Source organism: Asterias rubens, chromosome 4, assembly GCF_902459465.1.
Source record: "Asterias rubens chromosome 4, eAstRub1.3, whole genome shotgun sequence".
NCBI lineage: Eukaryota > Metazoa > Echinodermata > Asteroidea > Forcipulatida > Asteriidae > Asterias > Asterias rubens.
Genome location: NC_047065.1, coordinates 7437319 through 7459739, shown reverse-complemented (window position 1 = coordinate 7459739; position 22421 = coordinate 7437319). Strand labels below are relative to the sequence as shown.

At 38.9% G+C, this 22421-nt stretch overlaps 1 protein-coding gene across 3 annotated transcripts in view; it reads left to right on the top strand.

The window, feature by feature from the left end:
* Positions 1 to 22421, top strand: part of LOC117288992 (tyrosine-protein phosphatase non-receptor type 1-like) — a 43864-nt gene that overhangs the window by 17630 nt on the left and 3813 nt on the right. Inside the window, exons 4-9 of one of the 3 annotated variants that reach the window (XM_033769872.1) lie at positions 3182 to 3280; positions 4496 to 4633; positions 6175 to 6384; positions 7887 to 8063; positions 14164 to 14318; positions 18478 to 18554. In XM_033769872.1, coding sequence (XP_033625763.1) covers positions 3182 to 3280; positions 4496 to 4633; positions 6175 to 6384; positions 7887 to 8063; positions 14164 to 14318; positions 18478 to 18554 — 856 coding nt within the window. Of the gene's footprint in view, positions 1 to 3181; positions 3281 to 4495; positions 4634 to 6174; positions 6385 to 7886; positions 8064 to 14163; positions 14319 to 18477; positions 20572 to 22421 lie in introns of those variants that run through there. The other 2 variants (XM_033769871.1, XM_033769873.1) reach the window with 2 other exon arrangements.

Here is a 22421-nt window from a genome sequence, read left to right as displayed (position 1 = left end):
AGCTAGTAGTTCTTGGAAAAAGTCCTGAGTGTATTTAATATGATTAGCTTGGTGTTACTTGAATGTCAGGGAACAAGCTACCATGAAGGGAGTGCTTGTGTGGAGGGCAGGGGTCAGGTGGGAAGCCTTGTTTAGCTCCACCATTGAAAGTTAAAGGCAGTGGAAACTATCGGTAATTACTCAAAATAAATATTGGCCTAAAACCTTACTTGGTAACGAGTAATGGGGAGAGGTTGATAGTAAAAAACATTGTGAGAAACGGCTCCCTCTGAAGTAACGTAGTTTTCGAGAAAGAAGTAATTTTCCACGAATTTGATTTTGAGACCTCAGAATTAGAATTTTAGGTCTCGAAATCAAGCATCTGAAAGCATACAACTTTGTTGTGATAAGGGTGTTTTTTCTTTCATAGTTATCTCACAATTTTGACTACCAATTGAGCTAAAACTTTCACAAGTTTGTTATTTAATGCATGATATGTTGAGATAAACTAAATGAGAAGACTGGTCTTTGACAATTACCAATAGTGTCCAGTGTCTTTAAAGGACAGTATTCTGTTAATTCCTAAGTGTAAGGTTGAGGGCACTTCTATGAAAGTTACAATCTTTTGAGCAATTTTGTTTTTTCCCCAGCTTTTTAGTAGATGCCTACGGCAGCTTTCAATAGTGTAAATAAAAGTATTTTGAGGAAAACATCACTTCCAAGTAACATGGTTTATGTAAAAAGATATCAGTTTTTATCCCAATTGTTTTTAATCGAGCAGTGTATGTGAGAAACGTTTCTCATTAATGTGTATTCCTATAGTGAGTATAGGACCCTTCCTCTGTACACAGATACAGAGTCCTAACTATTAAGGCCTGTTTCTCGGGCGGAAAAATTTCAAAGCTTCATTACTCAAATCTTCTGCAACAAGCCACTAATTTCAACAGATTCACATTCCATGGCAGCATACATTTTTCTGCGGTGGGTTTTGGTCCTCATGCATTCCTCACAAATCCGTCATTTTCGTGAAATAATGCAGCTCCCAACGTTAAAAAATTCCTGTTTTGAACGTTTTATCACAGTGTTGCCTGTTGTTGTGCGTACACATATACCTTCGCGTGCAAGACGCATGATGCAAGCTTAGACACATGAATTCTTGGTCATCGTATCTTGACTGCACAGCGTCAACACGCAACACAGTTCAAGATTTGCGCGTCGTGCGTCTTGCGTACACACGGCAGACTGTGAGAGTGCGAACACAAATGGGAATTCCTTGACGTTGTGAGCTGCATTATTTCATGAAAATGACGAATTTGTGAAGAATTACTTACGATCAAAACCCACCGCAGAAAAACATATGCTGCCATGGAATGTGAATCTGTTGAAATTGGTGCTTTCTTGCAGGTAAGATTTGAGTTATGAAGCTGTGAAAATTTTCCGCCCCAGAAATGTACCCTGATGTCCAGGACGTCACTGTAGTACAATACGAAAGTGTAAGGCCGCCAGAGCTAACATGTACTATGCTGCGCACACTTTGCCTTTGAGTGCCAATGACAACTGGAAATGTTTTTTGGTCAGGATTTCAGATTTTTCTGTTACCTTTAATTATTGTAAATAACCCTTTGCATTCAAAGTTTGTTGAAAGACAGGAACTGACCAGTAAGAACTTCATGTCGTACTAACAGCATCTTAAAGCAATCATTTTTTTGGGGGAAATGCAGAATAAAATTGTTGTTTTGGGGAATATTGTTGTCACCATATAACCCTGAAGGTAATATGGACCAGTGACATTTTTCCTTCTATCAATAAGAGACTAGAGTGTCTTACTGTAACAGACCCAAACCTTTGCTATTTATACATGTGTTAAGCCTTGGCCCATAATCGGCCATGGTTTGCTGAAATCCTTGACTTTCCTCTCGAATGCAGAATATAGTCAAAACAATGGTGGCAGCCTAATGATCTCTCGTTATCTTTATAACTTTAAAGGCAGTGGACACTATTGGTAATTACTCAAAATAGTTATTAGCATAATACCTTACTTGGTGACAAGTAATGGGGAGAGGTTGATGGTATAAAACATAGTGAAAAACAGCTAACTTTGATGACCAATTGTGCTCAAATTTTCACAGGTTTGTTCATTTATGCATATGTTGAGATACACCAAGTGAGAAGACTGGTCTTTGATAATAACCAATAGTGTTCAGTGTCTTTAAAGGAAATTGTTTCTCTTTCAATAACTGATAGAGTGTCTTACTGGAATAAGGAATTATACAACCCCCTTAAAAAAAAAAAGGGAGAGATTTGAAGCATGAATTCCAGTACCAGTTGTCTCTCTTTGTTTGGGGAAATTAATACTTTATGCAGTAGGTGAATGCCTGTGCATACTACATTACACCTTATTGTACTGGGGGGTTCTACACGTATGCAGCCGTTGAACTGCCCACAACCAAAACAGGAAGCTTCGACCATATTGTTGCACAGAAATATTCTATTTAAAAAAAAAACCTAGTTTGACTGTGGTTAAAGGTAAGAGTAAGAGGTGACAGAGCTCATTGTTTTCAAGTACGCGCTAATCCTCCAATCAGATTGGCAGAATGGAGTGGTGATTAAAACCTATATTGCACAGCTAATATCACTACCATGCGTCTTGTGTGTTCTATGTCACACACCAAGTACGGAAATACGGAAAATATAGCGCGTCTGCTTTCCATATCCAACTCAGCCTTCGGCCTCGTTGGATATGGGACGCAGAAGCGCTATTTTTCGTATTCCACTCGCGCTTGTGTGATAACTTATATTGTTTTTGCCAAAACCACCCATGATGCCGCTTTACATTTGGTTTGACCTAAAAGAGTCTGTAACATCTCTAAAATGTAACACTCTGGAAGTTCAAAGGGATTCTTCAAGAGGAGACGCCAATTATTTTCCAGTAGTTATTCGTTTTGTACAAGTATGAGTACAAGTATGATTAAACCTCTGGTACAGTGGTCAACAGTAGAGTTAGTTTGGCCTATTGTCACTAATTCAGGATTTCAATGTCACTTGATCTTCTCGGAAGTTGAACCCCAAAATTTGTTAATGGGAAGCAACTGTTAACACTACACTCAGTAATAATCGGGTGTTGTGTATAGATTTGATTTGATTTGGTTTAATTTGGTTCTGATGAAGTCATTGGATTTGATTTGATTTCTCCCATGTTCAGGGTCCGCTACCGAAGACGATCAGTCATTTTTGGCAAATGGTCTGGGAACAGGATAGTAAAGTAGTCATCATGCTCAACAATATCATCGAAAAAGGAACGGTAAGTCACAGAAAATGCTGTATTTTATTCATGGTGCGTGGTGACAGCTTTAGTTGATTCAAAGTGCAGTGTTTTCCTTTAATCCACTGGTCAAATGACATTCCAAGTGGTTTGGTCGGCCAGTTCAGTGTTGAAAATCATCCCTATTTCATTTGAAGTAAGGGCCAGTGAAAAAGCTGACAGACTAGTGAAATGACAAACTAACTGGCTAGTCAGTAAACAGTTATGGGCCAACCCCGGTGTCTTCAAGACATGCTGACTTTAAATCTGAAAACTCACCTTGTTTGTTTTTTTAATTTTTGTTTTTATTAAACATTAACATGTAAAAACCGTTGTAAACTTTTTACCCTGTCCTTTAACAAGTTTATAAAAATTCATGCAGTCTATTTCTGCAAGTGATGTTTATATAGAGCTTGACCTAAAACTTGTTCCTGTCCCCTCGCCAAGTATGAGTTTAAAAAACAAAGACAGGAGGTTGTAAAACCTTCTCTAACTCTTTGTAGTCTGACCCTCAACACCTTGTTATTAATCAAAATAAACGGGTGACGGATTGTGGACTACCAAATCAGGAAACCACAAGTTCAAAATGAGGGCTTGATCAAGCTTCCAACAGATTGAAAACCAGTTTTTCTTTACAACATGTGCTTGGCATTGATTTTGTGCGTACAATAATATAGATATCTGTGTTGTGGTTTGGTTGCCACATTTTGGTTTCACCTTGCAAAAACTTTGCAGCTTACTACAGCAGGTAGGTGGTAACTACCCATTTAGCAGCAAGACTTATTTTAATAGATGTTCGAACTGCCTCTAGCTACTGGGCAACCTCGGTAGTCTAGTTGGTAAGACACTGCTCTATAATGCAAGGGTCGTGGGTTCGAATCCCACCCAAGTAACATGCCTGTGATATTTGTTCACAGGACTCGAGAAAGTACTGAGTATACAGTGCTAACACACATCGGTGTATGGGTAAAAACCAAAATTAATAAGACTTATTTTTCCTTGCAGCTTCAAGGCATACCTATTCCAACAGAAATGCAGAGAGTAAGGCGCGCTTGGTAATTAGCAGAATCAACACCTGGCGCGTGGTGATGAATGGACCAATGAGAACTCGACTCTCGGTCATGAATATCTATGAGGTATAGTCAATATTGATACCTCGCCATGCAGTGCCTTGACTCCTATAATTTACTTGTTGCTATTCCTTCTTTCTCGTAGACAAAATGTGCCGAGTACTTCCCCATTAATCAGAAAGTGACGATACCTTGTGAAGAGTCATCCCTACTAGTGAGCCTGCTGAGAGAAGATGAACATTCTTTTTATACCGTCCGAACCCTGGAGCTCAAAAACAGAAAAGTAAGACAAGATTTTTTAAAGGCAGTGGACACTATTGGTAATTGTCAAAGACTAGCCTTCACAGGTGATGTATCTCCACATATGCATAAAATAACAAACCTGTGAAAATTTGAGGTCAATCGGTCATCGAACTTGCAGGATAATAATGAAAGAAAAAAAAACACCCTAGTCACATGAGGTTGTTTGCGTTTAGATGGTTGATTTTGAGACCTCAAGTTCTAAATCTGAGGTCTCGAAATCAAATTCGTGGAAATTTACTTCTTTCTCAAAAACTATGTCACTTCAGAGGGAGCCGTTTCTCACGAATATGAACTTAAAATCTAACTTGGTAATGAGCATTGATGAGCTGTTGATAGTATACAACATTGTGAGGAACGGCTCCCTCTGAAGTAGCATAGATTTTGAGAAAGAGGCAATTTCTCACTAAAATAATTAAAGACTGCTAGCCAGATGTCCTTTATTCCTATCTGAAAGCACACAAATTCGCCCAACAAGGGTGTTTTTTCTCTTATCATTTTCTCGCAACTTCGAATACCAATTGAGCTCTAATTTTCACAGGCTTGTTATTGTATGCTTATGTTTGGATACACCAAGTGAGAAGACTAGTCTTTGACAATTACCAAACATGTACCTTCCCTTTAAAAAAAGAGGCAACGTTGTAGGTATATGCCAGTGTGTGTGTGTCCGTTCTTTACTTGATGACCCTTGAATTTTGTCAATGAAAAAAGTTTCCTCATAGAGAATTTCCTTTAAAAGTCTCTCCCACACAGAAACATTTGCTTTTTGGGTCAATCAAGGACTTCCTATTGTTTCTATCTATTGTAATGTTAAGTGGTGTATTGTTAAAGGGAAGGTACACGTTTGGTTATTGTCAAAAGACCAGTCCTCTCACTTGGTGTATCCCATCATAATCATAAAATAACAAGCCAGTACAAATTTGAGCTCACTCGGTCATCGAAGTTGCGAGAAAATGATGAAAGAAAAAAACACCTTGTTGGACGTATTTGTGTCATTTCAGACAAGAATAAAATACTTTTAGCTAGGTGTCTTTTATTATCTTAGTGAAAAATAAACCCTTTCTCAAAAACTAAGTACTTCAGAGGGAGTCGTTTCCCACAATGTGTTTTACTATCAACAGCTCTCCAATGCTCGTTACCAAGTCAGTTTTTAATTTAATATTTGTTTTGAGTAATTACCAAATGCGTACCTTCCCTTTAAGGGAGGATGTAAGGCCCCTTTTGTTTTAAGTCATCAGTTGCAGTATGGAAACTCAAACACACCCACTTTCATGACTCCAATGGGAGACCCTTGGAGCGCAAGGTGGCATCAGACTTACCGGGTAAATTTCCAATTGATTACGTAGTGTTGAGCATGTGCACATTTCCAAGAACAATGGATTTACCTGGTAGGTCTACTGCCAATTAGTGCCACAAAAAGTTTCCCATTGTTCTTCTCATTTCACCCTTTACTGTTTGTTGAATTTTTACTATTTCTGTACATTTTTGGTCAAATTTAACCCTCTATTTTATCCGTTATTGCAGACCAACGAAACGAAAGAAGTCCTCCAATATCACTATACAAAGTGGCCAGACTTCGGCGTACCAAAGTCACCAGAGGCCTTTTTGAAATTCCTCCATCACGTCAGGCAAACGGGGTCACTGGCAGATAACGTGGGTCCCCCTGTCATCCACTGTAGTGCTGGCATTGGAAGGTCTGGTACATTCTGCTTGGTAGATACATGTTTAGTATTGGTGAGTATCTTTGGGTTCGAATCCCACCCGAACAATATGCCTGTGATATTTTTTTCACAGGACTTGGGAAAGTACTGAGTATACACATAGGTGTATGGGTAAAAAAAAAAAAAAATCTATATACAATGTATATATATATATATACTGGGTACTGCCATGGGTACCAAAATGGCACCCTCGTATGCTAACCTATTCATGTCTCAGTTGGAGGATATTCTTTATCCCCGATGCAAATTTAACACTTATTATAGTCCTGATATTATTATGACATACAGTTATAGGGACTCGGGAACAGTCATTCAATTGATCTGTTAGTTTTTTTCGCTGTGCACAGTATTTCTGTCATAATCAGTGAAATCAAATTTTGCCCTATGCTTAATTTCATGAAGCAGATAACACATACTTCACCCTTGGATGCTCCAGTAGAAATTTACAATTTCCTCATAGGGTGCCCTTCACCAAGGGGAAAATACCTTGGTGCCATTGCCCTTTCAACAACAAACCATACCATGTATACAGGCCTGAAAGTACCCAGCACAGAAGGACACCTTGCTCTGAAGAGGCTATACCCAATGCACAGTATTGACCCTTTTCACCTGGTGCATCAGAAAAATCTTGAATGCGCATTACTGGTGGGCAATTTCACTGTGCGCTTTCACATATAACTCTATGCCGTGCGTTATGCAGTGAAGTGTGCATTTTAGGCGACGCAGCGTTAATACACATAAACCTAACTGCCCACCAACATGGAGAGCGTGGCATCAGTCTCCACGTGTGACGCGCGTGCAAGGGGTCAATACAAATATAACATGGTTTATTTCGGTTGAACAGTCATGAATACATGTATGTATGCAGTAGAGTAGTAAACACTTACGTCTTTTTACGATTGTTTACATCTTTGTTCTTCCCTTAGTCCCTGTAGTTGGGACCCATAGACTCTGTACCCCAAATTCCTTGTGGAGCACCCAAGTTTTTAGAACTACCCTATTGATTTTTTGTTTTCCCTTCTGTTTTGTCCTCAGTCTCCAAAGTGAATAATAAACAAACAACCCACTACACCATGAACACAACCTTTATTTTTGGGGTATTGAAGAGATTCTTAAAATCCTCTTAGATCTCACACACTGGGCATTCTGGGGTTGAATCAGAAGAAGAAGAAGAGTAGACCATCACCCATTGCTAATTTTGTTAAAGCTTTTATACATGTACAACCACACTTCCGGTTTTGGAACCAACCATCGGACTGACTTAAGCCTGGTTCATACTTCCTGCAAATGCAAATGCGATAAGAATGTTTAAGTCACAGGGCCATTTTCGCAGCGATTGTCAACTGACGCGAATTGTTTGTTGCGAAATTCGTATTACATCGCAGGAAGCAGGTTTTGCCCTAACAACAAGTAGTGAGCTGAAGGTGTCCCAGGTGTACTTCGGATCCAATCTGACTTCCCCCAGCACTCAATGCAAACAACTAATAAAGATCTAATATTCTCATCTCGTTACAGATTGAAAAGAATGGACACACGAACGGGCTCAGCGTTAAAGAAATCTTACTGGAAATGAGAAGATGCAGAATGGGTTTAATACAAACACATGATCAGCTTCGGTTTAGCTACCTCGCTATACTAGCTGGTGCTAAAGCTATACTAGAAAGCAATGGACTTGGATCGTTAGTATTGGAGGTTAGTAAAGAGTTCAATGCAAACACATGATCAGCTTCGGTTTAGCTACCTCGCTATACTAGCTGGTGCTAAAGCTATACTAGAAAGCAATGGACTTGGATCATTAGTATTGGAGGTTAGTAAAGAGTTCAATGCAAATACATGATCAGCTTCGGTTTAGCTACCTCGCTATACTAGCTGGTGCTAAAGCTATACTAGAAAGCAATGGACTTGGATCATTAGTATTGGAGGTTAGTAAAGAGTTCAATACAAACACATGATCAGCTTCGGTTTAGCTACCTTGCTATACCAGCTGGTGCTAAAGCTATACTAGAAAGCAATGGGCTTGGATCATTAGTATTTGAGGTTAGTAAAGAGTTCAATGCAAATACATGATCAGCTTCGGTTTAGATACCTTGCTATACTAGCTGGTGCTAAAGCTATACTAGAAAGCAATGGACTTGGATCATTAGTATTGGAGGTTAGTAAAGAGTTCAATACAAACACATGATCAGCTTCGGTTTAGATACCTTGCTATACTAGCTGGTGCTAAAGCTATACTAGAAAGCAATGGGCTTGGATCATTAGTATTTGAGGTTAGTAAAGAGTTCAATGCAAATACATGATCAGCTTCGGTTTAGATACCTTGCTATACTAGCTGGTGCTAAAACTATACTAGAAAGCAATGGACTTGGATCATTAGTATTGGAGGTTAGTAAAGAGTTCAATACAAACACATGATCAGCTTCGGTTTAGATACCTTGCTATACTAGCTGGTGCTAAAGCTATACTAGAAAGCAATGGGCTAGGATCATTAGTATTTGAGGTTAGTAAAGAGTTCAATGCAAATACATGATCAGCTTCGGTTTAGATACCTTGCTATACTAGCTGGTGCTAAAGCTATACTAGAAAGCAATGGGCTTGGATCATTAGTATTTGAGGTTAGTAAAGAGTTCAATGCAAATACATGATCAGCTTTAGTTTAGATACCTTGCTATACTAGCTGGTGCTAAAGCTATACTAGAAAGCAATGGACTTGGATCATTAGTATTGGAGGTTAGTAAAGAGTTCAATACAAACACATGATCAGCTTCGGTTTAGATACCTTGCTATACTAGCTGGTGCTAAAGCTATACTAGAAAGCAATGTACTTGGATCATTAGAATTGGAGGTTAGTAAAGAGTTCAATACAATAACATGATCAGCTTCGGTTTAGCTACCTTGCTATACTAGCTGGTGCTAAAGCTATACTAGAAAGCAATGGACTTGGATCATTAGTATTGGAGGTTAGTAAAGAGTTCGTAACAAACACATGATCAGCTTCGGTTTAGCTACCTTGCTATACTAGCTGGTGCTAAAGCTATACTAGAAAGCAATGGACTTGGATCATTAGTATTGGAGGTTAGTAAAGAGTTCAATACAAATACATGATCAACTTCGGTTTAGCTACCTTGCTATACTAGCTGGTGCTAAAGCTGTACTAGAAAGCAATGGACTAGGATCATTAGTATTGGAGGTTAGTAAAGAGTTCATAACAAACACATGATCAGCTTCGGTTTAGCTACCTTGCTATACTAGCTGGTGCTAAAGCTATACTAGAAAGCAATGGACTTGGATCATTAGTATTGGAGGTTAGTAAAGAGTTCAATACAAATACATGATCAACTTCGGTTTAGCTACCTTGCTATACTAGCTGGTGCTAAAGCTGTACTAGAAAGCAAAGGACTAGGATCATTAGTATTGGAGGTTAGTAAAGAGTTCGTAACAAACACATGGTCAGCTTCAGTTTAGCTACCTTGCTATACTAGCTGGTGCTAAAGCTGTACTAGAAAGCAATGGACTTGGATCATTAGTATTGGAGGTTAGTAAAGAGTTCAATACAAATACATGATCAACTTCGGTTTAGCTACCTTGCTATACTAGCTGGTGCTAAAGCTGTACTAGAAAGCAATGGACTAGGATCATTAGTATTGGAGGTTAGTAAAGAGTTCGTAACAAACACATGATCAGCTTCGGTTTAGCACTTGCTATACTAGCTGGTGCTAAAGCTATACTAGAAAGCAATGGACTTGGATCATTAGTATTGGAGGTTAGTAAAGAGTTCAATACAAACATATGATCAGCTTCGGTTTAGCTACCTTGCTATACTAGCTGGTGTTAAAGCTGTACTAGAAAGCAATGGACTAGGATCATTAGTATTGGAGGTTAGTAAAGAGTTCAATGCAAACACATGATCAGCTTCGGTTTAGCTACCTTGCTATACTAGCTGGTGCTAAAGCTATACTAGAAAGCAATGGACTTGGATCATTAGTATTGGAGGTTAGTAAAGAGTTCAATACAAATACATGATCAACTTCGGTTTAGCTACCTTGCTATACTAGCTGGTGCTAAAGCTATACTAGAAAGCAATGGACTAGGATCATTAGTATTGGAGGTTAGTAAAGAGTTCGTAACAAACACATGGTCAGCTTCAGTTTAGCTACCTTGCTATACTAGCTGGTGCTAAAGCTGTACTAGAAAGCAATGGACTTGGATCATTAGTATTGGAGGTTAGTAAAGAGTTCAATACAAATACATGATCAACTTCGGTTTAGCTACCTTGCTATACTAGCTGGTGCTAAAGCTGTACTAGAAAGCAATGGACTAGGATCATTAGTATTGGAGGTTAGTAAAGAGTTCAATATGAATACATGATCAGCTTCAGTTTAGCTACCTTGCTATACTAGCTGGTGCTAAAGCTGTCCTAGAAAGCAATGGACTTGGATCATTAGTATGGGAGGTTAGTAAAGAGTTCAATGCAAATACATGATCAGCTTCGGTTTAGCTACCTTGCTATACTAGCTGGTGTTTAAGCTATACTAGAAAGCAATGGACTTGGATCATTAGTATTGGAGGTTAGTAAAGAGTTCAATGCAAATACATGATCAGCTTCGGTTTAGCTACCTTGCTATACTAGCTGGTGCTAAAGCTATACTAGAAAGCAATGGTCAGCCTCGGTTTAGCTACCTTGCTATACTAGCTGGTGTTAAAGCTATACTAGAAAGCAATGGTCAGCTTCGGTTTAGCTACCTTGCTATACTAGCTGGTGCTAAAGCTATACTAGAAAGCAATGGACTTGGATCATTAGTATTGGAGGTTAGTAAAGAGTTCAATACAAACACATGATCAGCTTCGGTTTAGCTACCTTGCTATACTAGCTGGTGTTAAAGCTGTACTAGAAAGCAATGGACTAGGATCATTAGTATTGGAGGTTAGTAAAGAGTTCGTAACAAACACATGATCAGCTTCGGTTTAGCTACCTTGCTATACTAGCTGGTGCTAAAGCTATACTAGAAAGCAATGGACTTGGATCATTAGTATTGGAGGTTAGTAAAGAGTTCAATACAAACATATGATCAGCTTCGGTTTAGATACCTTGCTATACTAGCTGGTGCTAAAGCTATACTAGAAAGCAATGTACTTGGATCATTAGAATTGGAGGTTAGTAAAGAGTTCAATACAATAACATGATCAGCTTCGGTTTAGCTACCTTGCTATACTAGCTGGTGCTAAAGCTATACTAGAAAGCAATGGACTTGGATCATTAGTATTGGAGGTTAGTAAAGAGTTCGTAACAAACACATGATCAGCTTCGGTTTAGCTACCTTGCTATACTAGCTGGTGCTAAAGCTATACTAGAAAGCAATGGACTTGGATCATTAGTATTGGAGGTTAGTAAAGAGTTCGTAACAAACACATGATCAGCTTCGGTTTAGCTACCTTGCTATACTAGCTGGTGCTAAAGCTATACTAGAAAGCAATGGACTTGGATCATTAGTATTGGAGGTTAGTAAAGAGTTCGTAACAAACACATGGTCAGCTTCAGTTTAGCTACCTTGCTATACTAGCTGGTGCTAAAGCTGTACTAGAAAGCAATGGACTAGGATCATTAGTATTGGAGGTTAGTAAAGAGTTCGTAACAAACACATGATCAGCTTCGGTTTAGCACTTGCTATACTAGCTGGTGCTAAAGCTATACTAGAAAGCAATGGACTAGGATCATTAGTATTGGAGGTTAGTAAAGAGTTCAATACAAACACATGATCAGCTTCGGTTTAGCTACCTTGCTATACTAGCTGGTGTTAAAGCTGTACTAGAAAGCAATGGACTAGGATCATTAGTATTGGAGGTTAGTAAAGAGTTCAATATGAATACATGATCAGCTTCAGTTTAGCTACCTTGCTATACTAGCTGGTGCTAAAGCTGTACTAGAAAGCAATGGACTTGGATCATTAGTATTGGAGGTTAGTAAAGAGTTCAATGCAAATACATGATCAGCTTCGGTTTAGCTACCTTGCTATACTAGCTGGTGTTAAAGCTATACTAGAAAGCAATGGACTTGGATCATTAGTATTGGAGGTTAGTAAAGAGTTCAATGCAAATACATGATCAGCTTCGGTTTAGCTACCTTGCTATACTAGCTGGTGCTAAAGCTATACTAGAAAGCAATGGTCAGCCTCGGTTTAGCTACCTTGCTATACTAGCTGGTGTTAAAGCTATACTAGAAAGCAATGGTCAGCTTCGGTTTAGCTACCTTGCTATACTAGCTGGTGCTAAAGCTATACTAGAAAGCAATGGTCAGCTTCGGTTTAGCTACCTTGCTATACTAGCTGGTGCTAAAGCTATACTAGAAAGCAATGGTCAGCTTCGGTTTAGCTACCTTGCTATACTAGCTGGTGCTAAAGCTATACTAGAAAGCAATGGACTTGGATCATGATTAAGTTGGGAACTCTTGCTGTGCACTCGGTAGCTTCTGCAGACAAGGAGGGCAAGTTTTTTATTTTAGCGGCAGACTCTTAAGTTAAGGGATTCTGGGACACCCCACAGTCTGTTGCTCCAACTGAACACCAAATAATTTAAAAATTATATGAATGAATGAACTGAATTGTAATTCTGTGAATAATAATGAAGTACAATTCGAAGAGGGTCCCGCCCGCTGCTTGGTTTTGAACCCTCCCAATACTGTTTGGTCAAAAAACAACTATATGACCTCAGAAAAGATGGCTCAGGACTTGTGTCCGGGCATCGCCCCTTGGACTTGTTTGAATAACAATACAACCTTTGAATGTATTGTGTGATCCGCATGCCATCACGTAGGAAGGAATGCAATCCCTCAGAAGACTTCGGGCAGCATGCTCTATGTTCCTCTGACCCGTTTATCCAGCTATGGGGACAGGGCATTCAGTAAAATTTCACCCCGCCTCTGGAACTCTCAGCCTCAACATCTCAAGGACACACATGACATATCTCGATTCCAACATTCTCTCGAAACCCATCTCTTCAGATTAGCCTATGCAGATATTGAGTGAAATTTTCTTCTTGTTTTTTGACCAGCGCCTTTGAATGTTTTACAGATTAAGTGCGCTTTAAAAATGCTGTATTATTATTGTTATTATTAAGACTTGTACGATAGTTATGAAATAGAATGAAGATTTATTTAGTGCCAATGGCTCTGAACAGCACCTTCAATTGTACAGTTTTAGTACCATCAGGCTCTCCTTAGACTTTTTAGACTTCCTTAGACTTCTTAGATGTATTGTGGGTGTGTCGTGGCGTAATGGATAAGAGCATCCGACTCAAGTTCTGGTGGTTCATCGGGATGTGGGTTCAAATCCCGGTCGTCACACTTGTGTCCTAGAGCCAGACACTTACCCATTGCTTCTCTCCACCACAGGTAGATGGGTACCTGGGAGGGCAGAGATGGTTGATGTGAATGATAAGCTTTGAGCACGATAACTCGCAGCACCGGCTGTATCATACTCCCTACGGAGCAGATATGGTTTAAGGAATGATTTATGGACCAGTGACCAGCGGCCGATTTCAACCGAAACGCTAGGATCAATCCTATCTCGAGTTAGGACTTTCAATGCGTCCTACGTATTTGGATCTGGAACTGAACCCGTCCTAAGTCCTAAGATGATTCTTAAGTTAGGAAGAGTTTGGTGAAATCGACAGCTGGGGTAATAATGTTTGAAGCGCTTTGAGGCGGCCTTTGGGCTGTGAAAAAGCGCTATATAAAAATTGATGATTATTATTATTATTAAACTTAACCATTTACCTGATTGGTCTCCTATTAAATTAGGATGGGGAACACGAAACCCTGCCTCCTCCCTTACCAAGGAAAATAAAGCGTCCTCACTCACCGGAGGAGCAAGATGGGAACGATGCCAAAGCACAGAGACAAGACGATAGCAATGATGTCAAAGCACACAGTAATGACAGTAATCCTGGTGCTAGGTAAGAAACCAAAATGAAAAAGGAATTTTTTTGAAAGGATTTGGGTACTTTTTGAAACACAAACACAATGTGCACAGATTAACATTAAACTTACACCGTTTGAGGATAATGATAGTAGAAAGCATACCTTAAAATAATTACTTGCTGAGGTGCTTTTTTTGTGTGGAGAAATGAGTGAAACAATTTTACGAAAATACGTTTTTTATGCTAAAATAATATCTGTCGCCTGAGACACAAACTATTTTTTGAGACTCTTTTTACTCATTTCTCAAAAACTACAGCACCTCATTAAGTAATACATGTATTTTAAGGGAAGCTTTCTACCATCAATATCTTCAAGCTGTGTAAGTCTACAGTCAATCTGTGGATACAGTGTTTAGTGTCGTACAAAAAGTACCCAGACCCTTTAGAGGGTCTATGTAACTTTTGTAGGACAAAAAACACAATGTCCACAGATTTACACTAAACTTACACAGTTTGAAGATAATGATAGTAGAAAGCTTCCCTGAAAATATTATGTGCTGAGGTGCTGTAGTATTTGGGAAATTAGTAAAACAATGTCATGAAAACAATTTTCGTCTCGTGAGACAATTTTTTTTTAATCATTTACAAATGTATTTTCATGACATTTTTTTTTACTCATTTCTCAAAAACTACAGCACCTTAGTAAGTAATATTTGAAGGGAAGCTTTCCACTATCATTAACTTCAAACCCTGTAAGGTTTGTAAATCTATGGACATTTAAAAAAAGTACCCAGACCCTTTAAATGGGAATGTATATGTTAGGTAAATAGAATCCTGTATAGTTGTAGAGAAATACAATAAAACTAACCCGTGAACATTTCATTTCACAAGGTTGTAGCATTTTTGAGATATATGTATCACCAAAAGTCCGATGCGATTATGTCAACGTAGGAAGAACAAATCTGCAATTTCAATACATTATCTGAGAAACTTTTCTGTCAATTACGCCTCTCAGATTCAATTTTTGGGGGAAAAAAAGTGATATCTTTTTCAACCATCGTCTTCGAAGTGAAACGTTTCTCAAAATGAATTCTGAGTAGGAGTATCCAAAGTTGCTGTACTAGGTTTTTATTGCCAGTAATTTTAGAGTCAATACCAAACGTAAACCGACCCTTTAAGTGACCTATATGCATCAGTAAAATCAGCAAGTGATCCAGCCCAAGCCGTAGCCACCAATGTGTACATGACTTAAAGACACCGCAGCCGACTTCACAAAACGCTAGGATTAATCCTAACTCAAGTTAGGACGAGTAATCCGTCCTAACTTAGGATGGGTTCAATTCGTCCTACGTATTTGGATACGGAACTGAACCCGTCCTAAGTCATAAGATGAATCATAAGTTAGGAAGAGTTTGGTGAAATCGATGGCTGGACACTTTTGGTAATTGTCAAAGACTAGTCTTCTCAATGGGTGTGTTTCAACGTAAGCATTATAAATAACAAACCGATGAAAATTTGAGCTCAATTGGTCGTTGAAGTTGCGAGAGAATAATGGAAGAAAAATTGACTTTGTTGTACAAGATGTGTGCTTTCAGATGCTTGATTTCGAGACCTCAAAATCTAATTCTGAGGTCTGAAAATCAAATTCAAATATTTTAGTGAGAAATTAATTCCTGTTCCTCACAATGTTATATGCCATCAAAAGCTCTTCATTACTAGTTCCCAATTAAGGATTTATGCTAATAGTTATTTTGAGTAACTACCAATAGTGTCCAGTGCCTTCGGGGTCCGGGTCTCTAGCTCCAAAGGCCTTGGATTGACTGTAAGAAGATGATAATCTTAAATGATAAGCAAGTTGTGATGTCACAATACAAATCACTCTGGCAATATTGATAACTCATCTAAAAGGCAGGGTACACTTTGGGTCATTGCCAAAGACCAATATCCTCACTTGGTTTATCCAAACAGATGCATAAAACAACAAAAATTGTGGAAATTTTTGTGCCATTGGCTACGAAGTTGCTAAAAAAAAGTAAAAAAAGTAATTTCAGATTTCTTAGGGAGGCTGTATGAAAATTACCTGTTTCTGTAAGAGAGTCATTTCTCACAAGGTTTCATACAATCAACAGCTCTTTAGTGCTCCTTAACCAAGTTATTAACTTGTAGAGTAATTACCAGAAGTATGCCCTGCCTTTAAGATATAACTCCCAGTGCTATGTGAAATCGTGCCCTGGACACATTCGAGGCCAGAGTAATTGGAATGATCTTGAGAGTGTAGTCAAGTCATGATGCTTTACGGAGACAATGCCTCTGGTCATTGCCTTGGTGCTCCTTGAAATGTTCAAACAGAAATTTACAATTGCCCTCATAGAGGTGCCCTCATACAAAAGAGAAATCGCCATGGTGCTGTTGACCTTTCAAGAAGGAAGCATCAGGCCCGGTAGTCTCGCTCAGCATGTAAGATCAACGGCCAGTACAAGTATCAAGCACTAGGGCAGGTAGATGTTTAGCATATAAACTTGTTGCATAGCTGGTTCCCAGGCTGCACTTTTAACTTAACAATGGGGAACAGTTGGACCCATAGATTTATATATAAGAACTCGTGGGCGCGCTGGAGCGTTCAATAAAAATAAAAACTCAAACGTGTATTTCATATTCAACGCGCGTACAGAATGACGCGCTTGTCATCTTGTGGTCCCGTCGCGTTTGTGCAAGCAGCATCACCAGTGCGCCCTCTAGTTCTTATATAACTCTATCGTTGGACCTGAAACAGCACCTGCCTATTTTGACCGAAGCATCAGCTGGTTTCCATAGACATGGTGTGGCTCTCAAACACCAATAGATTGCTTTTTGAGACTGAGCTTTGTTAACATGATTTCTGCTTGAATACCTTAGTGGATTATTCTGACTTATCCTTACAAAACTAGTTTGAAATAATCAGATCTGCATTTGCTCTATTGACCCATTTCAACTGACTTCATCATCAGCAAAATCTTGAATGCGCCATACTGGTGGCAATTTCACTGTGCGTTTTCATATAATAACACTATCCATAGAGTATGCTGTGTGTTATGCAGTGAAGTGCGCATTTTCGGCGACTAGGCTATTAACACACGTTAACCTAACTTGCCCTAACTTGCCCACCAACACGGTGAGCGTGGCACCAGTCGCTGCATGTGACGCACGTGCAAGGGGTCAATACTCAAATATATTGTAGAGAAATGATCAAGGAGCGTCCCAGCATTCTAGAGTTACATTGTAGCTGGTGCAATGACTTGAGTATGGTAGAAAACGTAGGATGGTCATACATGAGAGAGCAAGTTCAGTATCTCAGAGTACACAAGATCTCATTGACTCATAATCTAAAAAGCTTGGGTAATGATGGGTCTGGGAGAAGCCTACTTATGTTTTTTTTTCCAGAACTTTTTGTAAACAATTAAAACATTTATATTATACAGCAACTTAAAGGCAGTGGACACTATTGGTAATTACTGAAAATAATTTTTAGCATAAAACCTTTCTTGGTGACTAGTAATGGGGAGAGGTTGATGGTATAAAACAGTGTGAGAAATGGCTCCCTGTGAAGTGCCATAGTTTTCAAGAAAGAAGTAATTTTCCACGAATTTGATTTCAAGACCTCAGATTTAGAACTTGAGGTCTCGAAATCAACCATCTAAACGCACACAACTTTGTGTGACATGGGTGTTTTTTTCTTTCATTATTATCTTGCAAGTTCGAAGACCGATTGAGCTCAAATTTGTATTTTATTTTATGCATATGTTGAGATACACCAACTGTGAAGGCTAGACTTTGACAATTACCAATAGTGTCCACTGCCTTTAAACGTTGGTTTATATTTATCGTGTAATGAGAGTTGTTAGTAGAACGTCTTAAGTACTGATGTCATATTAGTTTGAGATATCGTCAGCTTTTTAAAACTAATTACAAGATTGATAAAATATTATGATTGTTTTTGTTTATATGCTTTCGCCTACCAGACTATATTGGTAGAGCTTAATGCTCGTAGGCAATTAAAACATGGCATAAATGGTTCTGCAAAGACGAATTGCCTATTTTTATCCATTAAAGATTATATAGGCACACTTGATAATTTTTCTTTTTAAAAACACCCAAGTCTATAGGACTTTCATTGAAAAAGCAGTGGCCAAATATTTTAAATGTTGCTATTTCACAGTACGGAGACGGAGCTGAGACGGCGGAACCGGGAAGAGCGAACCAAATCCATGAAAGACAAAGTGGAGGACATGAGAAGTAAGCAGAAGAAGAGTGAATGGTGGCAAAGACACAGGTCCATCTTCCGCTACCTAGGGCTAGGGCTGGGGTTGGGGTTAGGGGTCTGTACTTTCTTCTTGTATCGTTGGTTCTACAGAGGGAATGTCCCATCCGTTCCCTTTGCTGATCCCCTTGCTGTTACTCTCGGGGACTAATGAGAAAAGGTTGTCTTTAATCCCTCTGGGGGTAGATTCCTCCTCCTCCAGCCTGTCTCATTGATTGTTCTTAGAATATCGTCCAGGTGGTTAGTTTGCGTTGGTGAATGTATCTGAGCAGTACAATGTCATTCTGCGTGTAGTTACTGTACCAGTAAACACAGGCAGTTGTGTGGTTTTGAATGATGGAACAGTTTGACTATAGTTAAAAAGGTTACTGGTGGTTTGCTTAAGTTGTGTGGTATTGGAGGTGCTTTCTGTTGTATTTGCTATCAACTTTAAGATACATCTCCTTGGCATGTCACTTCCTTGCAAGATACTGTCTTCAAGATGCACTGAATGAACTTTCCGTGATGATCCCTTTATTGTTTATAAATGTATCCCTTTCTCTCAGCGATATTCTGTTTTCAACCACCAAAGAGGCCACCAATATTCTTTGGGTTTATATTTGTCGTAGTTTTGTTGGTGTTTTTAACCCCCCCCCTCTGCAAGTTTGGGTTGTGGATATGGCCATTCTTTATGAAGTTTAGGTTCATTTGTAACACTCAGCGACTCACGTTACAAACTATACTGGTTTTATGGATGCAGTGAGCTTGTGAATGCAGGGAAACACCCCATGTTGTTCTACCCTTGTTAGGACCACTAAAGCCCCGGTTCATACTTCCAGCGAATCCGAATGCGAAGCGAATTTTGGTGACGCAACAATCGGTATGCGCTCTTTCTCCCTTTGTCATGCAGTGAAATTCGCATCGCAATAAGCATTCGCAGGAAGTATGAACCGGGCTATTGGTTGTCTTCATGGAGCCAAAAAGATTTCACATCATTAAGGTGCAGGAATTATGTCGGTTTACCTGTTGCTATAAGACATCAAAATGGAATATGCAAAAATATGCAGATACACACCTGCTTCAAAGGCGTTTGAGTTCAGCTGTGTTGGATTCAAGTTGTGGGAATCCATCATAAGGAGGTTTTTTGGTAGCACCATGGAGCGATCTCTGTTATGAGTGGTGTTGGTTCTGAAACGGGCCAGTGGTTTGGAGCCAGTTTGCTGGTCTTAGCGTTAGCTTTTAATGACCTCAAGTTACGTATATATAATCGATTAGCTCAGGCAAAAAGTATGAAGTATTTGCACACAGTAGACACTTATAGAAAGTTTCAACCTCCAGAAGAATATATATATATATCTATATATATAGATGATTTTCTTTTGATACTTAAACACAAATAATGATAAGTTGGTGAAGTGTAAATAATACTGTATATACCGATTTGTTTTAAAAGAGGAAAGTACTAGCTGTGCTGTGGAGATTTGAGGCCCATCGCTTGGATTGTTCACATCGTTATTTCTTTAGCTACTCCCGTACCCGAGAATCCTTACATAGAAATTGGCAAACTAAAAGGCCATCCACTGGTTTTGCTGTCAATTTAAAGGAACCCTATCAAGACTGTACCAGTCTCCTCTTTCAAAATCTTTGTCCCTGATGTTGGAATCGGTTCAGTTTAGCAAATTCATCATGGAAAAATCAAACCGCTGTAAAAAGTTGTGCATGCTACAACCCTTTTACTCAAGCCTCGCTAGGTAAACTTCTTATTCCCGCTCTGTCTTTTATGTCCCTGGCACAAAAGCAACACATCAGTCAACAGCCGCACTTTTTTTCTAGATTGAACACAGCAATTCCAGCTACAATGTAATTCAATTCGAATTCTTGTACAAACATTTGCAAAGTTGCAAAGTTCATTCATCTAAAGTTGGACTTGTAGTGCTTAATTCACAATAATATGGTGGTGTGAAGGTTTACACCATTGGTAATGACTACAATTCCGGCACTAAGGGGCACCAAGGCCAAAAAAATTTTCAGGCCTAAAAAAATCAAACCGCTGTAAAAATTTGTGCATGATACAACCCTTTTACTCAAGTCTCCCTAGGTAAACTTCTTATTCATGTCTGTCACCAAACTCAAGCTCTGGTGTTTCTTTACAGCAGAGTGCGGGTTCGAATCCCAGTCGTGACACTTTTGTCCTTGAGCAAGACACTTAACCATAGGCTTCTCTCCACCCAGGGGTGAATGGGTACCTGTGAGGACAGAGGTGGTTCTTGTGATTGGTTAGCATAGTGCGATATTTGGCGACACAGGCTGTATACTCCTCAGGGAGCTGAGATGGTTTAAGGAATGATTTTAGGCCCAGTGACCACTCAATGTTGACTGGAACGCAGAAGACAGTGCAACAATGAGAACCTTGTTGAAAAGGGGGAGGGGGGGGGCATCGAGATACGGCCCGTATTGTAGAGTGTATTTACATTATAGGTTGGGTATAATGTTATTTGAAAGCTTACCTAAGTGTTAGTTATGTCATTTTTGAGAAGTTGTTGGTCGTAGAATCTGTGATGATTCACTGCCTAGCTGGTCTGTTTCGGGTTTGGAAAAAACTTCAGAAAATGTTTCCAAGAAATCGTCCACAATGTTGACAGTTTGGATTTGGTTTCAAACTTTGTGAGTGTTATAGATTTTCAGCGGATTTGTAAAGTTGGCATGGTTGAAGTCTTGAGAGGTTTTTGATAGCTCAGTTCGAATTTATATGACAGCTCTGAAAAGTATTGTTTAATTCCAATGTCCAAAATATGTCGCATTATTGCACCCCACCCCGTGGGTGCGCTCGTTTAGCTTCCCTGGGTCGACCCCGGTGTGCAGCGTTTTTTTTTTCCAGGACGAACGTGGGTGATTATCTGCACACGTTCGTCCTGGGGAAAAAAAAAAACGCCACACACCGGGGTCGACCCAAGGAAGCTAAACGAACGCACCCATAGTCAATTTGTTTAAATGGCAAGAATTTCTTGGCTAGTATTAAAGTGTCAGTTCTACCACCTTTGAGTTTAATTTGCAAGTGCTTTTTGAGTAATTTAGCCATTCTTGCAGCTTGTAATTTAGCTATCCTTACAGCTTCAAAAAAACACTATTTTTTGAATTGATATTATATCAAAGTGTGAATATATGATATTTTCTATTTTATATAAAAACAAAACAGTTGTTGTTTAAAGTGTTGTTAGATTTGCTTTATTTTGTATGATTGAGAACTTGTTTGTTTGTTTGACAGAAGTTCCGATTATTTATGAAAAATAATTTCTTTAGTGCGTTTTAGTCCAAAGTGACCACCAATTGTTCGTTTAAAAAGTTAACAGTGACAATTTTAGTTGTTTTTGAAATGAACTTTGAAGCTCAATACTGAAAAGTTACGTACAGCAGCGTAATTGGTTTATATTTATTGTGTAATGAGAGTTTTAGGTGAAACATCATATATACTGATCTCATATTAGTTTGAAATATCATCAGCTTTTTAAAACCAATCGCAATATTGATAAATCTTGTGCATTTATGAATATGCCTTTGCCTTGGTAGAGCTTAAGGTTTGTTAGGTAGATTCTGTTTTACCAAACAAAACATTATATGATATGTATTGATTGAAAACAGTTTCAAACTAGGTTTAGCTTTATGCAAAAAAACAGTTAGCAATTAATATTTGTTTGCTTGGCTGTCACCTAATTGGAAAGAGAAATTAAAGGGCAAGCCCACAAAAGGCTGCACAGCAAATTATGTTGCTGAGTAAAAAGAAAATAGTGGAGACCAGCCATGATTTTATTCAACTGGCAATTTAATTCAACTGGTAAGCATAAACAAAATTCTAAGCACAGAAT